General features: G+C 35.8%; 1 protein-coding gene across 36 annotated transcripts in view; it reads right to left on the minus strand.

The window, feature by feature from the left end:
- Positions 1–24,782, minus strand: part of ARPP21 (cAMP regulated phosphoprotein 21) — a 151,607-nt gene that overhangs the window by 89,444 nt on the left and 37,381 nt on the right. For 17 of the 36 annotated variants that reach the window (XM_039843421.1, XM_039843422.1, XM_039843419.1 and 14 more), the window contains exons 2-9: positions 19,484–19,657; positions 17,420–17,586; positions 16,402–16,443; positions 15,535–15,621; positions 11,491–11,635; positions 9,965–10,043; positions 9,237–9,296; positions 8,378–8,518 (exon numbers count right to left, since the gene is read on the minus strand). In XM_039843421.1, coding sequence (XP_039699355.1) covers positions 8,378–8,518; positions 9,237–9,296; positions 9,965–10,043; positions 11,491–11,635; positions 15,535–15,621; positions 16,402–16,443; positions 17,420–17,548 — 683 coding nt within the window. In that variant the 5' untranslated portion in view covers positions 17,549–17,586; positions 19,484–19,657. Of the gene's footprint in view, positions 1–8,377; positions 8,519–9,236; positions 9,297–9,964; positions 10,044–11,490; positions 11,636–13,492; positions 15,330–15,534; positions 15,622–16,401; positions 16,444–17,419; positions 17,587–17,752; positions 17,829–18,029; positions 18,150–19,483; positions 19,658–19,742; positions 19,822–19,912; positions 20,160–24,782 lie in introns of those variants that run through there. The other 19 variants (XM_039843409.1, XM_039843402.1, XM_039843395.1 and 16 more) reach the window with 10 other exon arrangements.

The following is a 24,782-nucleotide window of genomic DNA, read 5'->3' on the forward strand; positions in this document are numbered from 1 at the left end:
CGATAACTTTACATAAAATGGATGTGAACTAGCATACTAAATTTAAACAATTCACATGTAAAGTTTGATGTGCAAGCCTAACAAAAGTTTGTCTTTTCAAGACATGCATTATTTTATCTTTTCAGCTCTGCAGCTTACCAGTGGTGTGACTTCTTACAAGTTACTTAACATCCCTATGAGAGAAGTGTTGTTTGTTTTGTTGTAAAAATGGAAAGTAATAATACTTACCTTAAAGTGCTTGGGAAGATTGAATGAGATACAGATAATACAAGTAAAGTGCCAAGCTCAATGCCAGGCACTAATAAAGCGCTCAGTAAATGTTAGAAGCTATTATTGCCACTTTTCACGTTTTTCTGAAACGTGAATAATGTACTTTTAGCCCAAATCTAAAAGTACACCAATGAATATTGAATCAACATTTACTTTAGTGTTAACCTTAATTATAATAGATTCGATCTATACTATAACATTCAAACAATGGTTTGATTCATCGGTTCCAAATAAGCAAATAACACTTTTCTTAAAGTAACATTTTCTTTGGAAACTGCTGAATATGATTATTGTTTCTTGGCATTGAAGGCTTTTGCTTACATATTATAATGGTGTGTATAAAAGTATTCTACCAAGCTTATACAAAAATATAGTATTTTACTTGCTAAGAAAGTCCAGAGTGATCAGTGCACTTTAGATAATATAAAATTATCTGATAATTTTGTATATGTAAAGAAATGCTATTTTTCATATTCCTGGTTTGAAGTCCAGAAAGGTGGGTAGTAGAGATTAGGAAGTTGAGGGCTATGCTCCCCTGGAAATGCTGAGAAATGTAGAAAGACTGAGAGGTTGGAAGGAGTCTGGTTGTGGGATAAAATATTATTAGGTAGGCATCCGCTTCTCTTGGTAGATTCCAATTTATTGTTTGAAGATTTGTATCAATAATTATGGTCTAGTATTTAAGTATACAATTCAGTGGAAACGAAACACCTTCAACCAATAAACTACAACTTATTTTTTTACTCTATGCCACAATTATCTCTTTCCTAAAGCCATAGCAATATGCCTTTTCACTATCGGAAATCTTAAAAATATCGAGACACAAGAAGAACAGCTATTTATTATATATACCCAGGCTCGCACCTTCAAGGTGTCCGAAAACTTTTCTCAAGGTACAAGTGCTAAAATGATTGCCAACTCCAAGGGTGGCCTTCAGGATCTGAGCCTAAGTCTGCTGCCTACAGCAAACCTAGCTGCAGATGGAGGGAAGCAAGACACAGTAATCTTGCTCCCTCCACAACTACTGTACGTTTGGGGCAATACTATACATAGTATGTATATGTATAGCGAACCTTTCTGTAAATTGTCTCAAACTGTATAACATAGCTAGTGTATTTACACACTTACACACAGTCTGTACTTAAATACTATTTACTTACACAAACACACACACACACACATACACACGCACACAGTCGTGACCAAAATTATCTTGGCTCTTTAAATAAACTATGAACAGTAGGTGTACACTTTCTGTAGTCTACACTTCTTTTGTTGAAAGCATGGTACTGAACACCTGACATAGTTTAAGAACATGGGGTTTTGTCTCATTTCCACATATGCCAGAATTTTTAATCCAGTGTGTTCTGTGTTTTTGAGGTTTTGATGATACATAGTTTTAACATCCATCTTAGTATCAACATTGTTGAATTGGGTTCTCTGTTCAGTTTTAAAAATAATTAAATGCAAATTGAGATGTTATAAGGAAACCAATAGGTGCTGGTGAAAAAACAGTGTTTGGGTTTCTTCTTGCTTTTATCATCATTTCAGAGTATTGATTCTATTAACATTAGTTCTTGTTTCTCTAACTTAATGAGAAGAGCAATGGCTGAGTGGGAGGAGCAGTGGATTTCAGTCTTTGTCCTCTGTGAATTGAATAGGTAAGATCATGACTTGAATTTCAGTTTCTATTCCTATAAAATAGATTAGCTTTATGTATCAAGAATGTTGTGAGCTAAATAAGTAAGTAAATAAATATTTTTAAAGTATCACTACTCTGTGGAAAAGCTTTTTAAAAGAAAAAGTTGTATTATGAGACTAATGTTATATATAGAAGGTTACATGCACATTTCATTTCTAAAATTAAGTGGTAAATTACACATTCGACTCTCAAAGACTCATACATAATTTCAAGTGAGGAAAGGAATACAGCAAATTTATTTTCTCTATTCACAATGTATTTCTATGATTTACCTATCTCAGCTATAGAACCTTATGTTCTGTAGGTATTTGTGAATAATAATATGAGAAAATGTAATTACTGAGAGAAATGATATGGAGTTTGACCAAAGTTAACAAATAAGTCTTACTTTGAGCCTGAGTATTGACTAAAGGACTAAGTTTCCTGTTCAGTAAACAAAACTGTTGGTTTTCCTGAGAGCAATGCAATTCTTAATTAGGTTTCTGATCTTTGACTTCAAGTCAGATGGTTTTCAAGGCTATTCCTACGGAAAGCATAAATTTGCCATGTTTAGAAATGACAGGATGCCAACCAACCACTTGTGGATTTCTAAAAAGCCTTTGGTTTTCTTCAGAGGATTATTAAGCAAACATCCTTATTGAGATCCTGCTCAGTTTATTCATGGTGCTACTCAACATTCCCAGTCCCTCTCTCCCCGCCAAAAAAGAAAGATAACAAATGTGGGAGAAAATCATGGCATTTTTTGTTTGTTTTCTTTTGTTGGATATAAATGTTATCAATCACCTGCAGGAAGTAAAATGCCTAAGTGTCAAAAACCAATGATTTCCATTTTAAACCTTAGCCTCTTCAGGAAACTAAGCAGAACAGATGTCCTTTGACCCTGAGATTACCGCTATCCGCTCCTCTCTGAGTCTGCCCCCTGAGAAAGTGGAAAGTCCCACAATCCTGCCTCTTAGTGCAATAAGGATCCTTAACAAAGTCAACTGGGCTCAACTGCTTCACCTAGAGAGAAGCCTTGTTTATTACTAGAACAGTTTTCGTGATTTCTTATAATTCATCAAATAGCCAGCTCAGTTAATCATTCTTTCTGGAACAAACAAACAAGCAAAGTACTATAGTCACTAATACCACTCATCACTCCAGGCAAACACTCAGGAATCAGGGCATTGTGTTTTGGAGTCCCGGGCTTATAAGGTGTCGCCCCAAACCTCCACCTTTGGGCCACTATTGAAGTTTGGGGCCTGTAACTATTCTCCTTCAGTGGATTTGCTATATCCTTTCTTTGCTCTGTACTTTTAGAGTAGGGGATTCGAGGCAATGACAGTGGGTGGATATGAAAGACAAAAGAAAAATATTCAAGAGATGACAACCTTTTAACATGAAAATTACCTGGGACTAGTTATACAGTTACTCTGACATATGCAAAGATATTCACGTGCACAGGGGGCTTTAACTGTGACTGATCTAGGCCCTTTGGAAAACACTAGTGCAAGCAGATGGTTTCTAGTCTCCAAATAATATATTCTAAGAATATACCCTTCTTCTAGAATGAAGAAAAGGAAAGAAAGTTTAAAAAAAACTATCTAATAAAAGAACAATGAGCTGCTATGGGCTAAATGCATAGAAAATAAGCAAAAGAGAAAGTGTAGATCAGAAAGAGAGATAAAGAGAAGGGCAAAACTTCTCATATAAAAACAGGCTCTCGTATTTGTAGCATGTAAATATTTTTTATAAAATCACTGTTCATACTTTTAGCTTCAATCTTAGATATCAAAAAAGTAAATATCAAAATATCGAAAGTAACATTACGGAGAGTAAATACATTAATACCTTTGCCCCAAATTCCCAAGTGGTCACCACCTAATCTGACAGTTAACAAATGATAATAATCAGAAAACTTTTAAAAATTCTAGAGAGTAAGACACATTTCTGGCAATATACTCGGGAAAGAGAGCTAGAACTAAAGGTTGAAAAACACAATATGGAGAATGTCAACTCAAAAACTCTGAGAACCAACAAGCTTGTAGTGCTGCAAGGGTAAGGTGACTTGCCTATGCTAATTCTCTAAAGCTCATCAGTTTGCTCGAATGAAGGCACCTTCTTGGAATGCCTTCCACATGAACATGACTATTATTTCCTACTCTCTCTGGACTATTATATCCTTAACTCCATGCCATGCTCTTATGGCTATGGCAGAAAACCATGGAATATGGATAATTGGGTTGCTCATGGCAATAATTTTGTAATAACAATGAATAAGTTTATCTTCTACACTGACATTATCGATAAAGGTAGTTTAAAAAGAAAAGATTTAAATGGAATAAAGCAAGGTTTAAATTAAATGGATGTCGCTTGTTTCCAAATATCACATTTTGTAACAGTGATAACCACAGAAAATCAAGCAAGAAGAATCAAATTGTAGAAAATATCTGTTATTTACTGATACCACTGAGTTAATCTTCAAAAATATCTCTCTCAATTATTATTGTATGTTATCAGACAACAAAAGACTTAAGCAAGTTGGAATTCCCAAACAATCCAGGGAAACTTCTTGATACTTTTGCTCAAGATGTTCTGGATGTTTTTGCTTTAAAGAGAGTTAGGTTATTTAAGAAAATCACTCCTGGCATTTGACACACTGGTTTAGATCTCAGCCATACTAATCATTGCTTCTCTGTAAGTCCAAAATTGAACCTGAGTTTGTGCGTCATTTTCTCATTCTGTAAAATGAAACTCTAATTATTTAGGTTTGAACTATGTTTTTAAGATTAAATGAAAAAATATACAAAAAATAAGAAGTAATGTACTCCATGCTGAGTAAAAATCTGTCCTCAGACAAAATTTTTCCATCACAAACATACAAAAATATCATAAATGAGGATAGTATAGAAAATACTGGAGGTGAGTGCAGTATACACACAAATATATGTAATCCTCACAGCGTGTTGTCATGACTTAAATATTTCGAACTTCATGTGAAACTATTTCCTCTTCATACAAAACTTAATATTCTCAAGTCACCTTTTATAATTACTTGAACTGCCTACAATCTAGAAAAACAGGGATCGTGGGAAATAAATCCCACCAATACATAGCTGATATGCATCCATGTCAGAGGACCACTTTACGTGTCAATGCAGGGTCATTGGAAAAGAAAAATTAAAAATTTTATGAAAAAATGCTTTCTCTTTCTCAGCCCTTCACTTTTGTAACTTCCATCCACATTTTTCTGCATTCCTCATCCATATTTTTCTGCTTTTCTCTCATGCTACAATGTCATTTAAAAATATGCATTTTTGTGTATTGTCATTGGAGTAGCATAAAACTTTATTCCCAAAAAACAAGACCACAAGGAGGCATCTGAGGATTTCCCAGCTCAGTCTCTCTCCTTTATATAAATGGAAACATTTCCATTCAATAATATATATAAATTAATATGGTCCCAACAACCATCACATGACAATTGCTCCGACAGCACAACTTCTGAAATTTTTAGGGAACCAAAGGAAACGAAGACACCTAGGACTTTAAATAGACTGTTCTGAATATAATATTCCATTTTGAGCTTCAACTCCTACAGAACATGGCAACAGATCTTTAATAGTAAACCTATAACTTTCCACAGAACAACATTTCTTCTTTTCTAAGACCACCAACAGTGATTCAGGTCCTGAAAATGTGACTTGTTATTATTTGAAAAAGGATATTTAATTCATCCTTTTCTAAAAGATATCAGCCCCTACACAGCAACCTTATAGAAGCCACTCATAGAGGATGGTTAGAAAGGTGGCTGAAAGGAACAGTAGGACTTGACAGCTATGCTTTGAACATTATTAAACTCGGTTCTTCAGAAAATACCTTGTAAGTCCATGGAATGCAACAATTTATTTATTTTTTTAAATTTAAGGATGATTTGACTCACAGAGTAGGGGCTAAAGGGTTCTGTGCAAGAGCAGGAACTAAGCAGAGACTAAGCCAGCCCAGGCATTCCACTGTGGCAACCTCTCCTGAAGGTGTTCTTTGCACAGCTCTCTCTTTCCTCTTCCTGAAGGCATAAACTTGAAATTGGCCATGAAAATTTTAAAACAGTTGGTGCTCTCCTGGAAATGAAGAAGTCTAATAATATGATAACCCGATGCCTGAAATAGCCAAGCTTAGTCCCATAAATCAAAAGAATTAAAAGTTTTAAGGGACAAATTGTATCCTCTAGTGCAGGAGTCCCAAACCCCTAGACTATGGACCAGCATTGGTCTGTGGCCTGTTAGGAACTGGGCCGCATAGCAGGAGGTGAGTGGTAGGCCACTGAGCAAGGCTTCATTTGAATTTGCAGCCGCTCCCCAGCACTAGCATCACCGCCTCAGCTCCACTTCAGATCATCAGGCATTAGATTCTCTTAGGAGCACCAGTCCCTGGTGCCAAAAAGGTTGGGGACTGCTGCTCTAGTGGTATTTGGAAACTTGCAAGAATCACAAGGATTCAGAGAAGAGCTGGCCAACAGAACTTTCTGAAATAATAGGAATATTCTGTATATGATCAGTATAATATGAGCAATTGAAATGTACTTAGCCTGACTGAGGCACTAAAGTTTAAATTTTATCTCAATTTAATTAATTTAATTTAATTTAATTTAATTTAATTTAAATGTAAATAACCATATGCAGCTAGTGGCTACCATTTTGAAAAAAGCAAATTTGCAGCCAACACTCAATATTCACTAAGTCTTTATACACTACTTAATTTTCTCAAGAATTATTCTACAAGAAAACAAGTCTCTAACATGGTTACTAATATTCATGACTATGTGATTGCAAAATCGGTATACATAAAAATAAATTCACTATCTCTACTAATTGAAACTGTGTCAAACAATCTACTTGATGTATGGGCTTTTCTCTTATAGCCTTATAGAGAAAGAGGAGAAAAACAAATTAAAAGAAAATAATCAATTGCTTGCCTATTTTGCAATTAGTGTGCCCCTGAATTGTGGAATGGAGAATTAAAAACAACATTAGCAATAACTAGGAGTATTTGATGGAAAGGGAAGATGTAAAAGATTAAAGAACAGTGACCTTTCATTTCTACTCCTGTTCAAAACAGGAGGAAACATATGCCAACAATCAGATAAGTGGATAGCTGATAAATTTTCAAATGTATTTTGCCAGCACAGTAGAATGCAACCATAAGACCCAATAATTCCGAAGCTTCAAGGGCTCTTAAACATTTTCCACTTCAAACTCTCCTGTGGATAAATAAGTAATTTGATGCCCAGAGAAGTGAGGTGTTCATTGTTCCTGAGATAATAGCCAAGCTCAGTCCCACATCTCCCAGTTTGTATTCTCTCCACTATGACCTTCACTCTGGTTCTGCTAAGCACAAACTGGGCCCTGAATATAGAAAGAGTCTCATCTCCATCTCTACTTGTTTTAACCTCTGGTGAACAGAAAATAAATAGTGTCTTAACCAGGCTGCTTTGCTTAGCACAAAAGTTCCCTGCACTAAAGCAGAATTCCTAAAAACGATGCAATTTACACAATTTACCAAGCATATTGTGATAAAAAGAAATTATAATACACAAATGTTTTTAAGAGGATGCTTTACATAGAGACAGTCTTTCCATTTGATGTGTATTTTGCTATAAAAGTGGCTCATTGTGCCTTCAAAAGATACATGAGTACAAGAAAGACAGCTCCAAATTTCCAAAGCAAATGACTATTCATCCAATGCCTTTGGTGACTTAATGGGACCATGAAAAGACATTAAGGTAGAAGCAAACAATTATTTTAAGGACCAAAAACAACCATCCTCCTTTTGGAGCTAAAACTTAGATATCATCTAGCTCGAAACTCTCATTTTTCAAGTGGAAAAAAGAATAAACTGATATGGTAGATTTTAAATGACTTGTTTCAGGTCACACAGCTAGTAAATAAAAGAACTGGGTCTTAGAGGCAGGATTTCTGTCTCTACGTCTGGTGCTTTTTGTTATTCTATAAACCACAAAAGATAGATGCCTACAAACCAGAAAAAGAAAGAAAAGGACCATTATCCTGCATATGTCATCATTGTTTTAAAATGTTTGTTATTTTTAATTTGAGTTATATTTTGACATACAGTTTTTCATGGTTTTGTTTATAATTACATGGAGTACCAATAGAAGAAAAAAAAATATTTTCAGGAGCTATGCTAAAGATCAGTGGATAAATCCATTTTATTGCCTGAATTTTATAAACTTTCCTGGTCCTAAGATAATCTTCTACAGATAAATGCCACTCCACTGCTGATAAGAGCAATAGATAAATAACACTGCACATTTTAAATGTCACGTACTTTGAATTTTATACTGTGCTCTTATAAATGAATCCATAAGCGAAAAAGAAAATGCTAAATGAATATAGTGATGAGGCTTACATTCTTGTGCTGCTGGTCTTGTTGATGATAACAGATTTCCCTGTTTGATCCACATTGTGATCCAACCCGAAGTAAGCTGCTACCCGATGGACAAGCATCCTCTGATAGGATGACATCTGAGGGAACTTTTTATAATGATTACTGAAAGAAAGGACCCAAAAAAAGTGGAATCAGCGCTTTTGCTTCTGGCCTAAAGAACATTTTACAGGTACACACACAAAACCATTTCTCTTTCATCCAAACCACTGAGCCCATTTTGTCTCTGGCATCACGTTCTCATTTCCAGAAAAAAATTTTCGCTTATTATAGATTTATCCATTAAGTTATAATAAATACTTTTGTTTCATAGTCGCACATCTATCTCGCCAAAGAGAACTTAATATCTGTTGGAAAGTCTTCTATTTTAGGCCATGATATCTTATCAATGGAGCAAGGCATAGGACAAATGATATAACATGTGACTGCAGATGTCTATCTGGAGATGTGTCATTACACAGTTTACACCGAAAGCAGCACGATTATTTCCCAGCATAACTGACTGCAGCCAGCTGGAGCCCATTAAAAAACTATAATAAAAATGAAAAGGGTCGCTTCTTGTTATAGCTACTCTATGCTAATCAGTGGGCCCCTGTTTACAGCCATTTTGTCAGGAATTTAACAAGCAGGAGCACACATGGTCCAAGCCACAATTCTCATTAGTATATAGCTCCTAACTCCAATAGAATTTCCATTTAACAAATCAGCAAACATATGAAACAATGTTTTATCTACACCTCAATTGTTCCAGAATGAATAATTAAACTCGAATACCAAACTAAGACACATTCCATACATTAACCAGCATTGAAATTTAACATACTTGTTGTCACCAATGAAATCAATAATTTCCTGCTCCATTTTCAAGAGTATCATCCTGTCCCTGCAAAATAAATGTTAAAATGAAAAGGTTTTATGTATTTCTCCTTCCTAAAGACCTAAAAAGTTAATTTTGATGTATGGGAAAGATTGTTTTAATGTATATGGCTACAAACCTGTATCTAACTCTTGTCTGGGATATGTCGCTGTCCAATACATATGATTTCATTCTACTTAAGATTATTTCTCATCTCGTTTGTTAAGTATTTTATAATATTGAAACTTTTGTAGTTTTAATATTAATTAGCATATTCAAGGCATTAGGCCCACAAAACACATCAAATAAATTGTATATTTTAAATTAATTTGAAATAAGAACAAAGCAAAGTCCTACTGGATGATTATATAACTGCATTAAAGCATAAATGGTTTATTTGATATTGATTTTTTCTCTATTTTTTTCCTCTTAACCAGTATCTCTTTGTGACCAGGAAAGCAGAATTTGTAAACTATAATTTATTCACTGGGTAACTACCCAGGAATTAAGACTATCTATAAACAGTAAACACACAAACTATTAACAGAAAAGAGAAAATACAAGAGATAGTTTAAGACATCAGAGAAGGGGTTTGCACTTTACAATTCCCTTCTTAGAAGTGTTTGGATTAATGACTGTGATTGTAATATTGCACGTGACTCTTCTAGAATTAAGAGGAGTATTTAATAATTTACCTGGAATTATTCTTTAATGTGTTAATCAGAAACTCATGTAAGTCTATGCCTGTAGAATCCGTGTATTCTTGGCTGCAATCTGAAACAAATAGCAGGATGGAGTCGTCAGGAATGATGGTGAGGGGTAGGGTAGAAAAGATTTCCCCAGTCTTTCCCATTTCCCTCCTGCTCAGGTAAATTTTAGGTGAAGCTATTGGTATGAAAGATACACATTTCAAAACTAGCAATCTGGCAGTATAACATCAGAATGAAAATTAGATTCGGGGATTGAGAACACTCAATAGATCCTGAGTGTGGAAAGACCCAACTGTCATAAGAGGGGAAGTAGGCACAGTCTAGGTGGGTGGTGGGTGGAGTAAAGTACCACGTGTTCATCCTGCGCTTTAAATCAGCAAGGGCACGACCTCCACCTGTCAGGTACTCTCAACCCACAGAGAGAGCTCTCAAGAGTTTGAGATCCCATGGAAACTCTCAAAACCGAGAGGGGAAAAAAATGAAAGTTCTGTTATAAGATTATCTAAATATTAATCAGTACAAAACACAACACAAGAGGACACTAAATATTTCCAAGTCTTTCAAATCTTCTGATGCTGGTGAAATCTTAATTTCTAAAACCATTTTAGGAACCTATACTTCCTTACTCTGATATACATCTTGGGTTTTAGATATTTAGTAGTTGAAGACAATTGTTATTAGCAGATATGTGGTTATAGAGCATAATATTCGATGTAGTTGTCATTCCTCAGCTGATCAGATGCCCTGTTCTTTCTCAGTTATTAAAAAAAAGAGTCTACTGCAAAGCTATTTATTCATGCCATTCTTCATTTCAACTTAGTTTCGTTTTTACTTCTGTTTTCTTTCTTTTTTTCTTTAAGTTTTGTACAATTACATGGATGGCAATAATTTGAAAAGTCTGGATTGTAGGTTTGCAGTTTTAAAAGGAATGACTTTTTTGGAAAACTTTTTATTGAAGTAGAAGTCTGTATATTTTAGGTGAGATATTAGGTGGCAGTGTATGAGTGGCAGAGACCAAATTCATCTGTGCCAGGTAAAACATTAAGTGTGTATTTCATTGACATTGACACATACATATGTGCTTTGGAGACGACGTCACTTACAGACTGAGAATTGCTAATCCACAAACAGGAAAGTTAAGGTATTATTGCTGTTCATCCATCCAAGTTAATAGGACTAAAAAACCTGAATCGAGAGCGGATTTATATTCACTGCTTTGTACAAGCTTATCTTTGAAAATAGGAGATCCAAATGAAAATCGAAAAAAATACTGGGTCCTAAAAATAATTTTTCTGGCTACACAAATAATGACACCATGAATGGAAAAGATTTGATTTCAGGTTTACATCTTTTACACACACACACACCACACACACACACACACACACACACACACACACACACACACACAACTATATACAGTTTGGTGGGAGGTGAATATGCACCTAGAATGTATTCCGTGAATCTATGTATCTAAATTGAGTAAGTTAAGGAAACATTTTCACCTTCACCTTTTGATAACATTCTGATCTTGGGTTTTTCAGAGGATTTATCTTTGTTTTTATCCTTTTCTTTTTCTCTTTCAGAGTCATCTTTCCTAGATTTATCATCCTCTTGCAGGCTGGGAAAACTGGAAAGCTGTAAATGAATTGATTCCTGTTGGGGAAAAAATATAATAATTTAGGGCCAGATTTAATAATCTTTGTCTGGTTTCCATTTTGCATAGAGGTTATTAAGTACAGGAAAATGAAAGCCAGGTGCAGATTTTTTTTTCATAAATGGTAAAAAATTAAACCTGTCAGAAAAATAATTGCCCTTTAAGGTAAATTAAACTTCATAAGTCAATGGGAGGTCATGAGAAACATCTAGCACTAAAACTTTGCCTCATGAATATTCACCTTAAGCAAGTTACTTTCCTGTAGATCACAACTCTTTATTTTCTCTACAGGTTTATTTTTAAATACCTAGGAAAAAATTCTTTATCACTAAGCTTGTATCATAGCCACTGTCACGTCTTAAAAAAAGAGAAGCTTCTACAGCTCTTTTCTATAATTCTTTTTAAGAAGATTGGCACAAACACAAACAGACAGATATTACAAATCATAATTACAGATAGAACAGACATAAATAAAGGCCTTAAGAGCCCATTTACAATAAAAAGTCTATTTTAGAATTGTATCAACAATACTTTTACTATTAAAAAACCATGGTATATAATTACAGGAACCTTAGGCATAAATTATTTTCATACATTGTTTACAAATGCCATTAACAAACCATCACAATATATAGCTATAATAAGCATTATTGTAGAATTACATTTTCCATCAATTATATAAAAATATTTAATATTATTTTGATTTTGGTATCAGTTAATCCTTTCCAATATGTAAGATTCTTTTAAACTGATGCTTGGTGTAAGATTGATCATTTATAGTATTGGGTCTAAATCCACTTTTATATTTATTCTGTACCGAAAACGAATCATTTTGTATTAACTTGTATATCAGCCATTTGGTTGATCATATGTTCATTGTTTTGAAGAAGAATGAGCCAAATTATGTTTTTTAGTTTTATGAAAAACCTATGCTATGATTAAAACTATGACAAATTAGCCAACATTAAGCCCACTTGTTCTTATGTAAGAGATCATTTGATGGGAAAGCTTTCTTTCACTGGTGACATTAAAATTTATGATGTAAGGGAAAAAAACATATTCCCAATGACTAATAGTGTTTCTCACTGAAAACTAATCTAGTGCTCATCTACATGTGACTAAACTCATCCCTGTGCATCCTCAAATTATGGCTAATCTGGGATTCTTAATGGTTCTTGATAAACCTGGCTAATCTAACAAGCATAAAATAAAAGTACTCCAAAGCCAAGTTTCTTTTTGAAGAGGGGCTACATTGTGAGTTCCCTGTTGAAATAAAAAGTCACCATGGTATACATGATTTAGAGGATGAAATAAAACGTCCTCCTGATAAATATTTATCTTAGCGGATTCTTTGACATCCACATGTTTATCCTGGAGATGAACATATACAAATTATGTAAAACTGAGTGTGATTTGATTATAGGGTCTTTTATCACCTGATGTGGGACAGAAGTGTCTTAGTCCACAAATGTTTAGGCAGATTTTAGGGTTATGATTTGTTTCTACTTGCTAAGGAAACAGCTGGAACATTTCTTGCTCAGTAGACAGGGCAAGGGGTAGGGAAGAATCAATTCAATGGTTCATTAGGAGGGAAAACTGAGGGTACCAGGCCATGGCAGTGGTCTCATTGCTTCTTCAAAACCAATTGAACCATCCAGCCTCTGCAAGTTTGAATCTAAAATCAAAGAAGCTTGGAAATATAAAAGCAAGAGCAGAGGCTAAGGGACATCATCTACCAAAAAAATGGACAAACTCGTGCCATGTGTTGACAAATACTATACTCAGAAAAATGCCTATCTGTTCTATACATAAATATACATTATGGTGTTGAAAGAACACACAAAAGTGCTGTTGTGTTGGTAAAAAACAATCTGTTATTTTTTAATATTTTTATTGATATGCTCAATAATAAAATACAAGTGTTAATAAATACATTGGTACAGGATAAGTTTATATCCAAGAACAGTAAAAGAATGATTCAAGTTGCAGTAATACACTGATAGGTAAAGAGTATAACATTAGAAAAGCAAAACTCCTTTGACTTAAGGACAGACTCAACCATCAGCTATGGGTCTGAGATCAAGTAATACAGGTAGCAAGAGTTTTTCCCACACAGGAAAATGAAGGCAGTTTTCCAAATACTGTGAATATACAAACATTGGGGAAGCAATACAATCCATACACTGTATACTTCTGCCAGTGTTCTCTGGGATTCAGATCCCACACTTTGTAAGTACTGGTGGTACCTAATGAAGGCAGTACATATAAGCTCAAAGGTCTGCTTCTGTATCCTCTAAAAAAGTAGCATGGCCACTTGCTTATACGTGTGTCTGGGTATTTTCTAGCTGCCCTCTGCTCCCACCACCCCTCAGCCAGTCCAAAGAGAAGCTTGCAAGCTCTAATTCTCTCCTACAAAGCTAGTCTTGGTTATTGAGCTCGGAACCAGCAGCAACAAAGCACCGTTTGCATCTTATTTCTCTGCACCAATTGTATGGAGAAACTAGACTTAGGTCCAGGACGAGCACTATGATACAGATGATCTCTTAAAAAATGTCCTCCTGGTACCTTGTCAAATGGGATAAAAAGCAGATTAAGTCCATAAAGGCTGTCCTCTGCCTGGCATTAGGAGTAGGGGAACAACTGGGGCATTCTTTCTCCCAGAGTCTGACGTTCTGCAGGGTTAACACATATCGTGTGCAGTACATTACAAGCCATCAATCAACGTTTAATAATACAAGCCGTGATATTCACATGATTCCCCCTTTTCAATCTCCATTAAAAATAGAAGCACAAATAAAATGCTGAAGAAAAGCCACACATTTCTCAGAACCCAAGTAAAATAAAGCTTGTGTATGAAATATAGTCATGCCTTACGACATGAGTGGCATGTTAAGAAAATGAGGCTAGGAAAAAAATTACTCTTAGGACAAAACCTATAAGGAATTTATTTTTGGTCCTTTTAAAGAAAGTGCTCTCAATGCTCTCTGTATCCATGAGGAGAATTTAGAGTATTTCAATTAAAGTACAAAGAGAAAAGCAAAACAAGACCAAACAAAAATAATGATATCTTAATCAATTTTCCCTCCCCTGGGCTCAGATAAATCATTTTACTTTTGTCATGACTGCTCTCAGCCTCTGATAAAATAAGGGAAATATCAGCAAGACTATTTTAATAAAAGCTAATGTGATGCCTAAAAGGCAAACAATAATAAATATGATGTGAAGTTTCCCATTTTGTCACGAAGGGGTTTGGTTGGAATTTGAATTTTTAAAGTCTAATAGTCTTGCTGTAAGGAACAAAAATAAGTGTGAGGATATGCAGCAATATATTAACAATATTAACTTAAATTCACCATCAGTTCAGATTCATTTCTGAACAATTCTTCCAGTATTGAGAAATCTCCACCAAAGGCCATAAAAGTATTTCTCCAATGCTCAGTGCACCTTTTTCACTATTACTAAAGTTTCATAAGAGCCAAAGGTTGTGTTTCTTATAGGCAAATGCATCTGGGGGAGGGGAGGGGTAAGAGGTAAGAATCTTCCGTAAGGAAGGAGATGGGACACTTAGGACTATATTTGGTTCAGTCTTAGCAAGAGAGAGCCTTTGAGGAAATTCAGCACTACCGGGCTTACTTTTTTAAGTTTTAATCTAAATTCTTTTGAAATCCTTTCCATTTGCAGTTTTCAGAGGGTCTGGAAAAAAACAAACGTAATACTCTGTGACAAACTGTTACACTAGTTTAGAATGTCTTATAAACAGGGGATGAAGCCAGAAACCCATTTCTTTCTTCAATTATTATTTTTTCTCCCCAAAACACTGTCTAATGCCAAATTGATAGCCATGCACGTAAAGGTGGATCCCATTCATGCAAGTAACTATAGTAACAGGGGGTTGTACCTGATCCTGAAGATTTTCGCCTCCGGGTCTGGAGGATTCTTCACAGACAGCGAGACTGCGAGTCAGTTTACCTTTTCCTGCTCCTGACTGGGAAGGGGGAAGAAGATGGAAGGAAGAGAAAATAAAGAAAACAAACAGAAAACATTCTCAGGGGGTAGAATCGTCTCCACTTCACACGACATCCCCGAATCAGATTTAAAAACTGAGCTTCAAGTCGGCCGCCCAATGTTGTCTTTCTACTTTGGCTCAAAGCACCAGACTCCTGTGTTGATGGGGACTAAATTGAGGGGAAATGTGAATGAATGAATTTAAGAAACACTTTCAGCAAACTGTGCCCGTCGCATTAGAAACTCACAAAGAATGAATTGCTGCCATTTCGTGAAAATATCAGAAGAAGACTATGACAAAAAATAATTTCTACAAAAACCAAGTTTGGAAGGGATTTGACTAAGAAGATGCTTCAAAAAATGCAGAATATGTCCTAACACCAGCACCTGTTTACTTTAAGGCAGACATCAATTGGGAAGGCTTAAACATTCACTCCACTTTTTATATAAAATGAAAACAAAACAAGCAGCTATTTGTTTTGTAAAGCACTGTCAAATCTGCATCTCTGAAAATGAGATCAAATATATAGACTTGCAGATATGTGGACCCTAAATGCTCTAATGAAAAAGCACATAGATTGGGAAAGGAAGATAGATGTAAACACAACCCCATTAAAAGCAGACAGCGCCAGTACGGCCCAAATACACCACAACATCTACATACAACCATCTGAACTGTTGGCAAGTCCTTGAACTCAGATGGGATATATGCGATTGATATCCATGATATCAAGTCTATGTAGATGCTCTAGAATCTTACCTTTGACTTTCTTCTCTCTTGGTTCTGAGCCGCCAGCCGCCTCTATATGTTAGAAATAAAATAAAGCAAAATAAAAACAAACAAACAAACAATAAATGAACAAGCAGAGAGAGTGTGTAAAATGTGTCACTACAGTAAAAAAATTAACAGTGTCACAGCAACAAGGCATTGTAAGCACTAGGGAGGGTTCCTGCTTCCCTCACCCCACTAAAGTTTTGATTGTTTAACTTTTAGCTCCCTCTCCTTCAGCAGCTATTGAAGAGGGGAAAAGCTGACCTTGAAGGCTTTGGGCCACCATGTGCTTAGCTGCCTTTACTCACTGGCATATGAAAAGAGTTAATACTTTTGTAGTTTCGTTCAAAGAAAATCTATACGAGCTATTTGCAAGCACAGTTTGTTTTCCCTCTACTAAATGTCTTTCTTTCATGACTCAGGGCGAATTTAATCATGCCACTTTTTCAGCATTGTCAGTCACTTCCAATGCCTCCCCTCCCTCCTTTGTAGTTCTCTCTCTCCCTCTCCCTCTCCCTCTCTCTGTGAATTCCACGGCTTAGGCTTGTTTGCTAATAAGAATTGAACCTTAGCCAGACCATGAAGGTAAACAGAGTTCATGTTGTTGATTTTTCTTAGTCTATCATGATCTGGGTCTTTATCTTTCCATGGAATAGCAAATCATTTTTAAAACCCAGCCTAGCCTAACGCTGCCTCCGGAGAAGCCCTCCACAATGTCCTTGAGGTGGTCTGGAAATTAGTATGGAGATGCTGTATGCAAATTCAGTCATTAAATACATTCTTTGTATATTTTTCATTTCAAAAGGCATTTTTGAGCATGGTTTGATCAGTGGGGAAAAAAGCAACTAATAATTGGGAAACGAGAGGATTAGCTTCATGGATTTTCTATTCATTTTACTAATCAAACTCTTTAAAAAAAAAAAAAACAAACCTTCAAAGTTGTCTAAAAATAAAAGGAAGGAAATAGACACGATGGTACGAGAAACGTTTTTTTGTCCAGGCTCACCTGCAATTCCAGCTTCTCCTCTTCGTCCAGACTTTCCGATTTAACAATGCCATTCTCTGGAGTGGCCCTTTCCTGCTCTGTCCCGCCTTCCTCCACTATTGTCTGATTCAGGTCCCCTTGCTCAGACATTCTCTCAGATGCAAATTAAAATAGCAAGGTTTGATGCCCTACAAGGTTAAGAGGTCAGAAAATAAAGTCAGCGCCGAGTGAAGTATTTACTATTGTTCTTGAAATATTTCATTTCTCCCTTTACCGTCAACTTCAAATGAGCAGCTCAGGCACTCCTGCCAGTTTTACACAAAAAGGAGAATAAAACGAGATCACATCAAGTACCCAAGGCAAACACATGAGGCAGATTCAGTTGCCCTATCCACAGTCGCTCCACACACTTACACAGACACTTGTGAATCTATCTTGCCATCAAAATGGGTCAACAAAGCTTAAACGGAGGCACATAACTCCCACACATCTAACAGGCCCTGTGCCCGACTACTAAGTAAGAAAAAAAAAAGAGTATTTCTCCAACCCCTTGAACAGATGACCCTCCACTTGTGAGTCCAGAGGTGGCCTTGGCGGGCCCGCAGCCCCTCTAAGGCGACTCCAAAATTACCTGCGCATCTTAATCATAGACAAACTTTTCTAGGTGTCAGGAACACAGTACACTCTACAAGGGGCAAAACTCAGTTTAAGAGGTACTAATTCGGTTATGAATACAGGATCTAAATTTAGCAATCCACCTTTCAGGGCCCACGTTTTCAGGCTGCAAACTGACAGCTACTTTATTAAAAGCATAAGCCCTCTTCCAAGCGCCTGTCAGTTGCTGGTGCGGCACAGATCCTGGGGAGTCTCTGGCAGGCGGCGCTAATGAAGCTATTGCCGCAACTGAAGTCCGCTCCTCAGGGCTCACAACAGACTACTACTCAGACACTAGAAATGGCTTTTCAAAGTCAGAGCCTGTTATTTATTTATATTTCCCCCTACCTCCATAAAAAACCCTGACACTTCTCCTTCTGATGTGCTGTCAAATGAGGCTCATGAATAATTTAGCAGTTATTTTGTCCTCAGGTTTTTTTTTTTTTTTAGGATGTGAGAAAAAAAGGAAATAAAGAGGAAAGAAAACAAAGGAATAGGAAGGAAGAAGGAAGGAAGGAAGAAGGAGGGAGGAGGGAGGAGGGGAGGAGGGAGGATAGGGCTGAAGGGCTGAAGGAAGGAAGGAAGGAAGGAAGGAAGGAAGGAAGGAAGGAAAGAAGGAAGGAAGAAAGGAAGGGGAAGAGAAAAAGAAAGAAGAGAAGAAGGAAAAAGAGAGAAAGACATTGTTGCCTAGAAAGTCAGTTTTTTCACAAAAATTCCCAAGCAATACGGTTCTGATCCTAGTCATTACAATGGCAATTATTATTGGTCAAATGAGTATTTTGATATGTTTCTTTGAGAGTGTTTAATTACCATTTAATAATTCAGTAACTTTATTTCCAACTGGGTATAGGAAGTATGAGAAAAATCTAAAATGCTACAATTTCTGTTGCAAATTTGCTAATATGTACCATGACAGAACAGATGGTATCTAATGATATCTTTAAAAAACGCAAGCTTATTCGGCAAAGGATTGTGAGAATGTAAAGGAAAAGTCTTCTTAAAGAATGATGCTTTGAGTGTGTGAGTGACTACTAAGCAAGGCTTTTAGATTTGGGGAGGTTTTAGGCTATCCCATCCAGTGTACATTCTGACAGACTTCTTTCAGTGACACTGGGTATGGGTATAATTAACAAAATAAAAAGTTCTGTTTCCCAATGGCAAACAGCTTGTTTCTCAACGTCCTGGGTAGGGGGAGGAGACGGAACTTCTGTTGCCTTAACTTTTTTTTCAGAGCATTCCAATAAAAAACAAAACAAAACAAAAACAGATTTAAAATAGAATGAACAAATTACAAACCATAAGCCAGTGGAGTCCCTGACACAGACCCTGTCTGTTGAGGTTACGCTTAATGAACTGTCCTATGCAAGCAGGCACATTTATATAATAATAAAAAATATAGATGAGATGACAGCCAGACAACAAGACTTTTACCTTTGGCGCAGAATTCCTGCTGTAGGTCTTGGCGACTTACTAGCGGCTTCTGTCGTCTTACACCGGGAAAATCCACACAAGTGATCAGAGAAAACTGGAGTCCCATGTCCCCATTAACAGATCGGAACGCCCATGTCCATGCGATTCCCTTACACAGTTTGACACATCGTCAACCTGAAAAAAGATGAAAAGTCAATAATAATAATTGCAACAATCATGGTAGGGTGAAGGACGAAAGAAATAAGACCAGGTTTCTAACACTAATGACCAGCTTCCAGCAAAATCACGTTCACAGCTTGATCCAGCTCCACCTGTCTCAAGCTGCCTGCTTCTTCTCTAATGAAGGGTACAGCCGGCTGTTCAAGTCAGAACGGCACCCACGCAAGGAGCTAAAATTAACAATTGCATTATGCACCGAAGATTACTCACTTCAATTTTAACCTTTTTTAGTGAAATCTCGCACTTTATATTAAAAAAAAAAAAACAAGCTTGTGTGTTTGCCTCAATGAGAATCCAGATCACCTATGAGCAAAAGTCTTGCCTCTTTTTTTAACCAAAGCCTCTGTCTTAATTATAGTCATATAATAATATAATGTACCTTAATGCTGTTTCTGTGACTCCTTTATGAAAGTTATCTAGTGAGGCGTATTTAAAGATTCTGATTTAATAAGGCATTATCTATAAAAGTAAAAAAAAAAAAAGAAAAGAAAAAAGAAAACGTTTACAATGGCATGGCTGAGAGAGCTCTTTCCTCTCCACTAACAGTTTGGGAAGAAGCATTCCTAGTATTCTTACTGCACGGTGAACACAGTCAATCTGGACCCCTCCCTCCCCATCAGGATTGCCACCGCCAGCTGGGCATTCTGTTTGACAGCAAAGACACGCTGTCAGAGGGATTCAACAGATTTGCAAACTTTGAGCCCGTTGAAAACAATCCATGCTATAATGTGCACTTTCTTTTTCTCACAACTCCTACAGGAGCAGAGGCAAAGACAGCTTGAATGCAAACATAGAGACGGATCCCTGATAACATTTGCCAAAACCGAGCTGCATCTCTCTCCTTTCGCTGCAATTCTACTCTGCTGCACACCTGCTAAATCCGACAGCATGCACACCTCCTCCATCATACATCTATCTCCGAAAACGCTAAATGCATCTCAGTTATTTAGTCTGAAGTTTACAAATCCTCTCCACCTTCCCCTCTCAGCCCCCCTCCCAAGTTTAAACGAGCACAGCTGGTTCCTCACTGGATTTTACTGCTGCTATATTAACAACATATTGGGTTACAATGCCATTTGTTGTGCAAGGGAAAAACAACTTTTGAAAATGCAATCACTTCCACATCAATAATTTCTAGCTTTATTCATGTTTTATTAAAGGGAATGATTTGGCTTTAAAATATGTTTCTTTTGTTGTTAGAAATTATATAACCATTGAGAGATAAGCAAACATGCATTTAGAACAAAAATGAATTGCTAATCAACAGTAATTTTAATTTTTCAATTGCGACCAGTTTCACCATGACTACTATGACTGACATTAATACTGAATAGAAGTCAACATGTCGTAAAATTAGAATCTGTTTAAGTAACCAGCCGTTATCTCATAGGTCTTACAATATGCATTAGTAACGGATGGAATTACCAAATGCTTTTTGGATTCTGTTTTCCTTTTCCCAAAGAAAATGAAGTTATCAACGATCATCGCAACCTCTTTGTCTCCTTTTTCTGATCCTCATGTTTGTATAGTGGCCTTTAATCCAACAGGTGAATGGCAATGCAGTTTTCGAATCTAAACCTAGCCGCATTAATCCAGCCCCAGTAGGTGGATGCAAGATATAATTCTTTCCATGGAGAAAGAGAGAGAACAAACTGATATCCACTCGACCAACTCAAAGTGCGAACAGCCTGGATATATATGTGTGTGTGCGTAATTACCAGGACACGTTTTGAAATAGCACTGAGCTCTAAAGCCAGCGAGGTATTATTCTTGCATGCCTGAATCATAAAATCATCATCACCAAGATAAAAGCGAATATGGGCATATGGGAACGAGCAGGGAGGAACATATGGATCACAAATATTTTTGTAACTGATTAAAATTGTTCTCTTTGCTAAGAAAGCAGTGCCAGGAAATCAACCCTACTCCAGCTTTCTGTTCGCCAAACTAACCCGACTCTTCCAATGCCATTTAATCTTAACCTGTTCCAATATCTCCCTTTTCACAAAGAACCAAAACTATTTTTAACCGATATCTTTAATCACCAGTTAATAAAAATTCTGACCAAGTTTCAATTGTTATAGTTGGAGGGGTGGAGAGAGAAAGAGGAGCCTCTATACAAATGGACAAAATAAAAGTTACTGCAGTTCTTTCAGTGAAAATAGTTTAACCGTAATTTAGAAGATAGTATTTAGCAAAGGCAGTTAATCACTTGCAAAACAAGCTGTAGGAAATTGATCAACAGTGCTGTCAGCTATTTACAATGAGGAAAGCAATTATCATTTCATGTTATATTTTTGTTGTTTCTTATTTCTTCAGCTTACGTTAGAGTTGAAAATAGTAGTAATTATGGGATTGTGGGAATGAGAACGAAGGAGAGAGGAGAAAGGCATAATGAAAAATATCAAATACTCTGTCTTTCATTACCACCAACAAAATAGGTGTGTCCTAATTTTGTGTATGTGTATGTATGCATGTGTGTTAACATATTTAATCGCTGGGCTATCATGTGGGGAAAGAAAGATCAGGATTTGATTCAAATTCCAGCATTGATTTAGTTCCTAGGAGATGGCTAAAATGGGAAATTAAAATTGAATTCTATTAGCAAGTTGGGAGGGTCATTTTATTAGTCACTTTCCTCACAATCTTTTTACTAACGATTAACACAGGATGACTAACCTTATCCCAAATCGGTATTGGTACTTTATGAAGAAATAACACAGTCAAGATTTACTTACTCAAATGAGTGAAATGTTTCTCCCATACGCACTGTTCCTTCTTTTTTAAACTGATCACAGTTCTGCAAATGTAAGCCACTTGCAAATTGTGATGATACTAGTGATTTGTCAATTTGCTGCATTCGGTGTTTAAAAGCTGCAATAACTTATAAACTGAAGACGTATCCTATTCTCAAAACAATATTCTGTTAAACTTTTAAAAAATATTATGAATGTGTAAGATTAAATTAAAAGAGTAAAAAAAAAGTAACTGGAATGCAATCTTTTCAGAAATGAGAGCAACCATAGCATGAACAGAGTACACAGGCTAATATCTTCAGCAAGTTGAACATTTCCCCAGGTGATAAAAAACATCAATAAGAAAATTTTACATAAATTTAATTTCCCAAAGAAAATGTTCTTCAATACACATATGAGAAACACTCAACCAGGAGTTCTACCCTTTAATAAAATTCTTTTTGGTCAACCCAAGGTATAGGCATTTTCTCAGATTCTTGAGCTACCCATGCAAAAGCCAAAATTACCAGACAACTTGTTTTGAAGAACCTAGCAGGATATTTAAGAAAAGGAATGCTCACGTTAGGGTCTTAGGGGATAGAAATATATTATATGAGTATTTTTATTTAAGTTCTAAGAGCTAAGCAAATTATAAATATACAGTAGCTCATATGTAGAATATCGCTTTTTCTTCTTTAACTATTATAGTAAACTGGACAGAAACATAATTTACGTCTACATTTAGCAGGATTCCAAAAATGGAAACAACTAATGTCAAAGCTTTGGGCATAAGAATAAGCCCACAACAATCACTAAGGCAGGTCTGATCTCAACAAAAGCATCCAAAGGAGAAAGGCCAAGGTTTAAATTCCTACGACAAGCCTTTATGACACTTCTACTATGTGCACGGATATTCTACATTATGACTTGATGTTCAGGTCAACTAACACAATTCAAAACCCTTTTTTTTTTTTCCTGAAAATTAATAAAAGTTAAATACTTCCAATGGGTCCACATGAGAAATTTTAAAAAATGGATTAAATAATTTTATCCTTATCATCCTCTTTTTGATTATTAATGAGCTGGAAAATAAAGATGACTTCTGCTTTAATAATTATTAAATGTTTTCTCACTATATTTCAAAGTCGGGAAGACATAATCTTGAGAGCAGTATCTAAAGCACTGGATCCTAGAATAAATATTTAGATATCCCCATAGAATGAACTAATTGATGAAAGTAATAAAATGAAATGTAGCAGGGGTTGATATAAGGGCTTACATTTGTGCTCCAAAAAAAATTTAAAAAGTCGTATCTCTTTTAGCTTAGACAAAAGACTTAGGAAGGGCAAAAAAAGCTATTTTCAAATGCTTAAAGCATATTCAGAAAAAGAAAGTTGGCCTTGCGTGGTGTTGTTACAAAAGTTAGAACTAGGGAGAAAAAAAAGGAACCTACTTTTTTAAACAGTAGATTTAGAAACTGTCATATGACCCAGTAATTCTATTCCCAGATATCTAACCAAAATAATTGAAAGCACTCAGATAGATGTTTGTATGCCAATGTTTATAGCAGCATTATTCATAATGACCAAAAGGTGAAAACAACCCAAATATCCATCAGTTGATGAATGGATAAACAAATTATGGTATAAGGATACCATGGAATATTATTAAGCCATTAAAAGGACTGAAATTCTGATACATGCTACAACATAGATGGACTTTGAAAACATTTTGCTTAATAAAGTAATCTGGAACAGAAGAACAAATATTATATGATTCCATTTAAATGAGGTATGTAAAATAGGAAATTTATAAAGACAGCAAGTAAAATAGAGGTCACCGGAGGCTGGAGGTAGTGAGGAAAGTAGGTATTGTTTAACTGGTACAGAGTTTTTGTTAGGGATGATGACAAAGTTGTGGCTCTAGATGTGGTGATGATAACCCAACATGGTGAATGTATATAATGCTACTGAATTACATGCTTATGAATGGCTAAGAGGATAAATACCATATTATGTATATTTTATCACAATAAAAAGGAGAACCTAAAAAAACCTTTTTTCTCCCTGAATATCAAGAGCAAACAAATCAATATACATACAAATAGATCAAAGGCAGAAAATAATAGTACCACTTTACAAAATTTCCCAATATATTGATAATACGTGTAAAGACAAGTTCTGTACATGTAACCTGCCCAGGTTTGTACTTGGCTCTAATAGCTACTCAATAAATGGGACCTTCAGTAACCTCATCATTAGCTTAGCAGTCTTGTCTTTGGCAAAATAAGTTTTGCTATTTAACCATCCAAAGTGGACACTGCAAGAATAAAAAGGTTAGGATGT

This window comes from Pteropus medius, unplaced genomic scaffold, assembly GCF_902729225.1.
Source record: "Pteropus medius unplaced genomic scaffold, Ma_sr-lr_union100, whole genome shotgun sequence".
Taxonomy (NCBI): Eukaryota; Metazoa; Chordata; class Mammalia; order Chiroptera; family Pteropodidae; genus Pteropus; species Pteropus medius.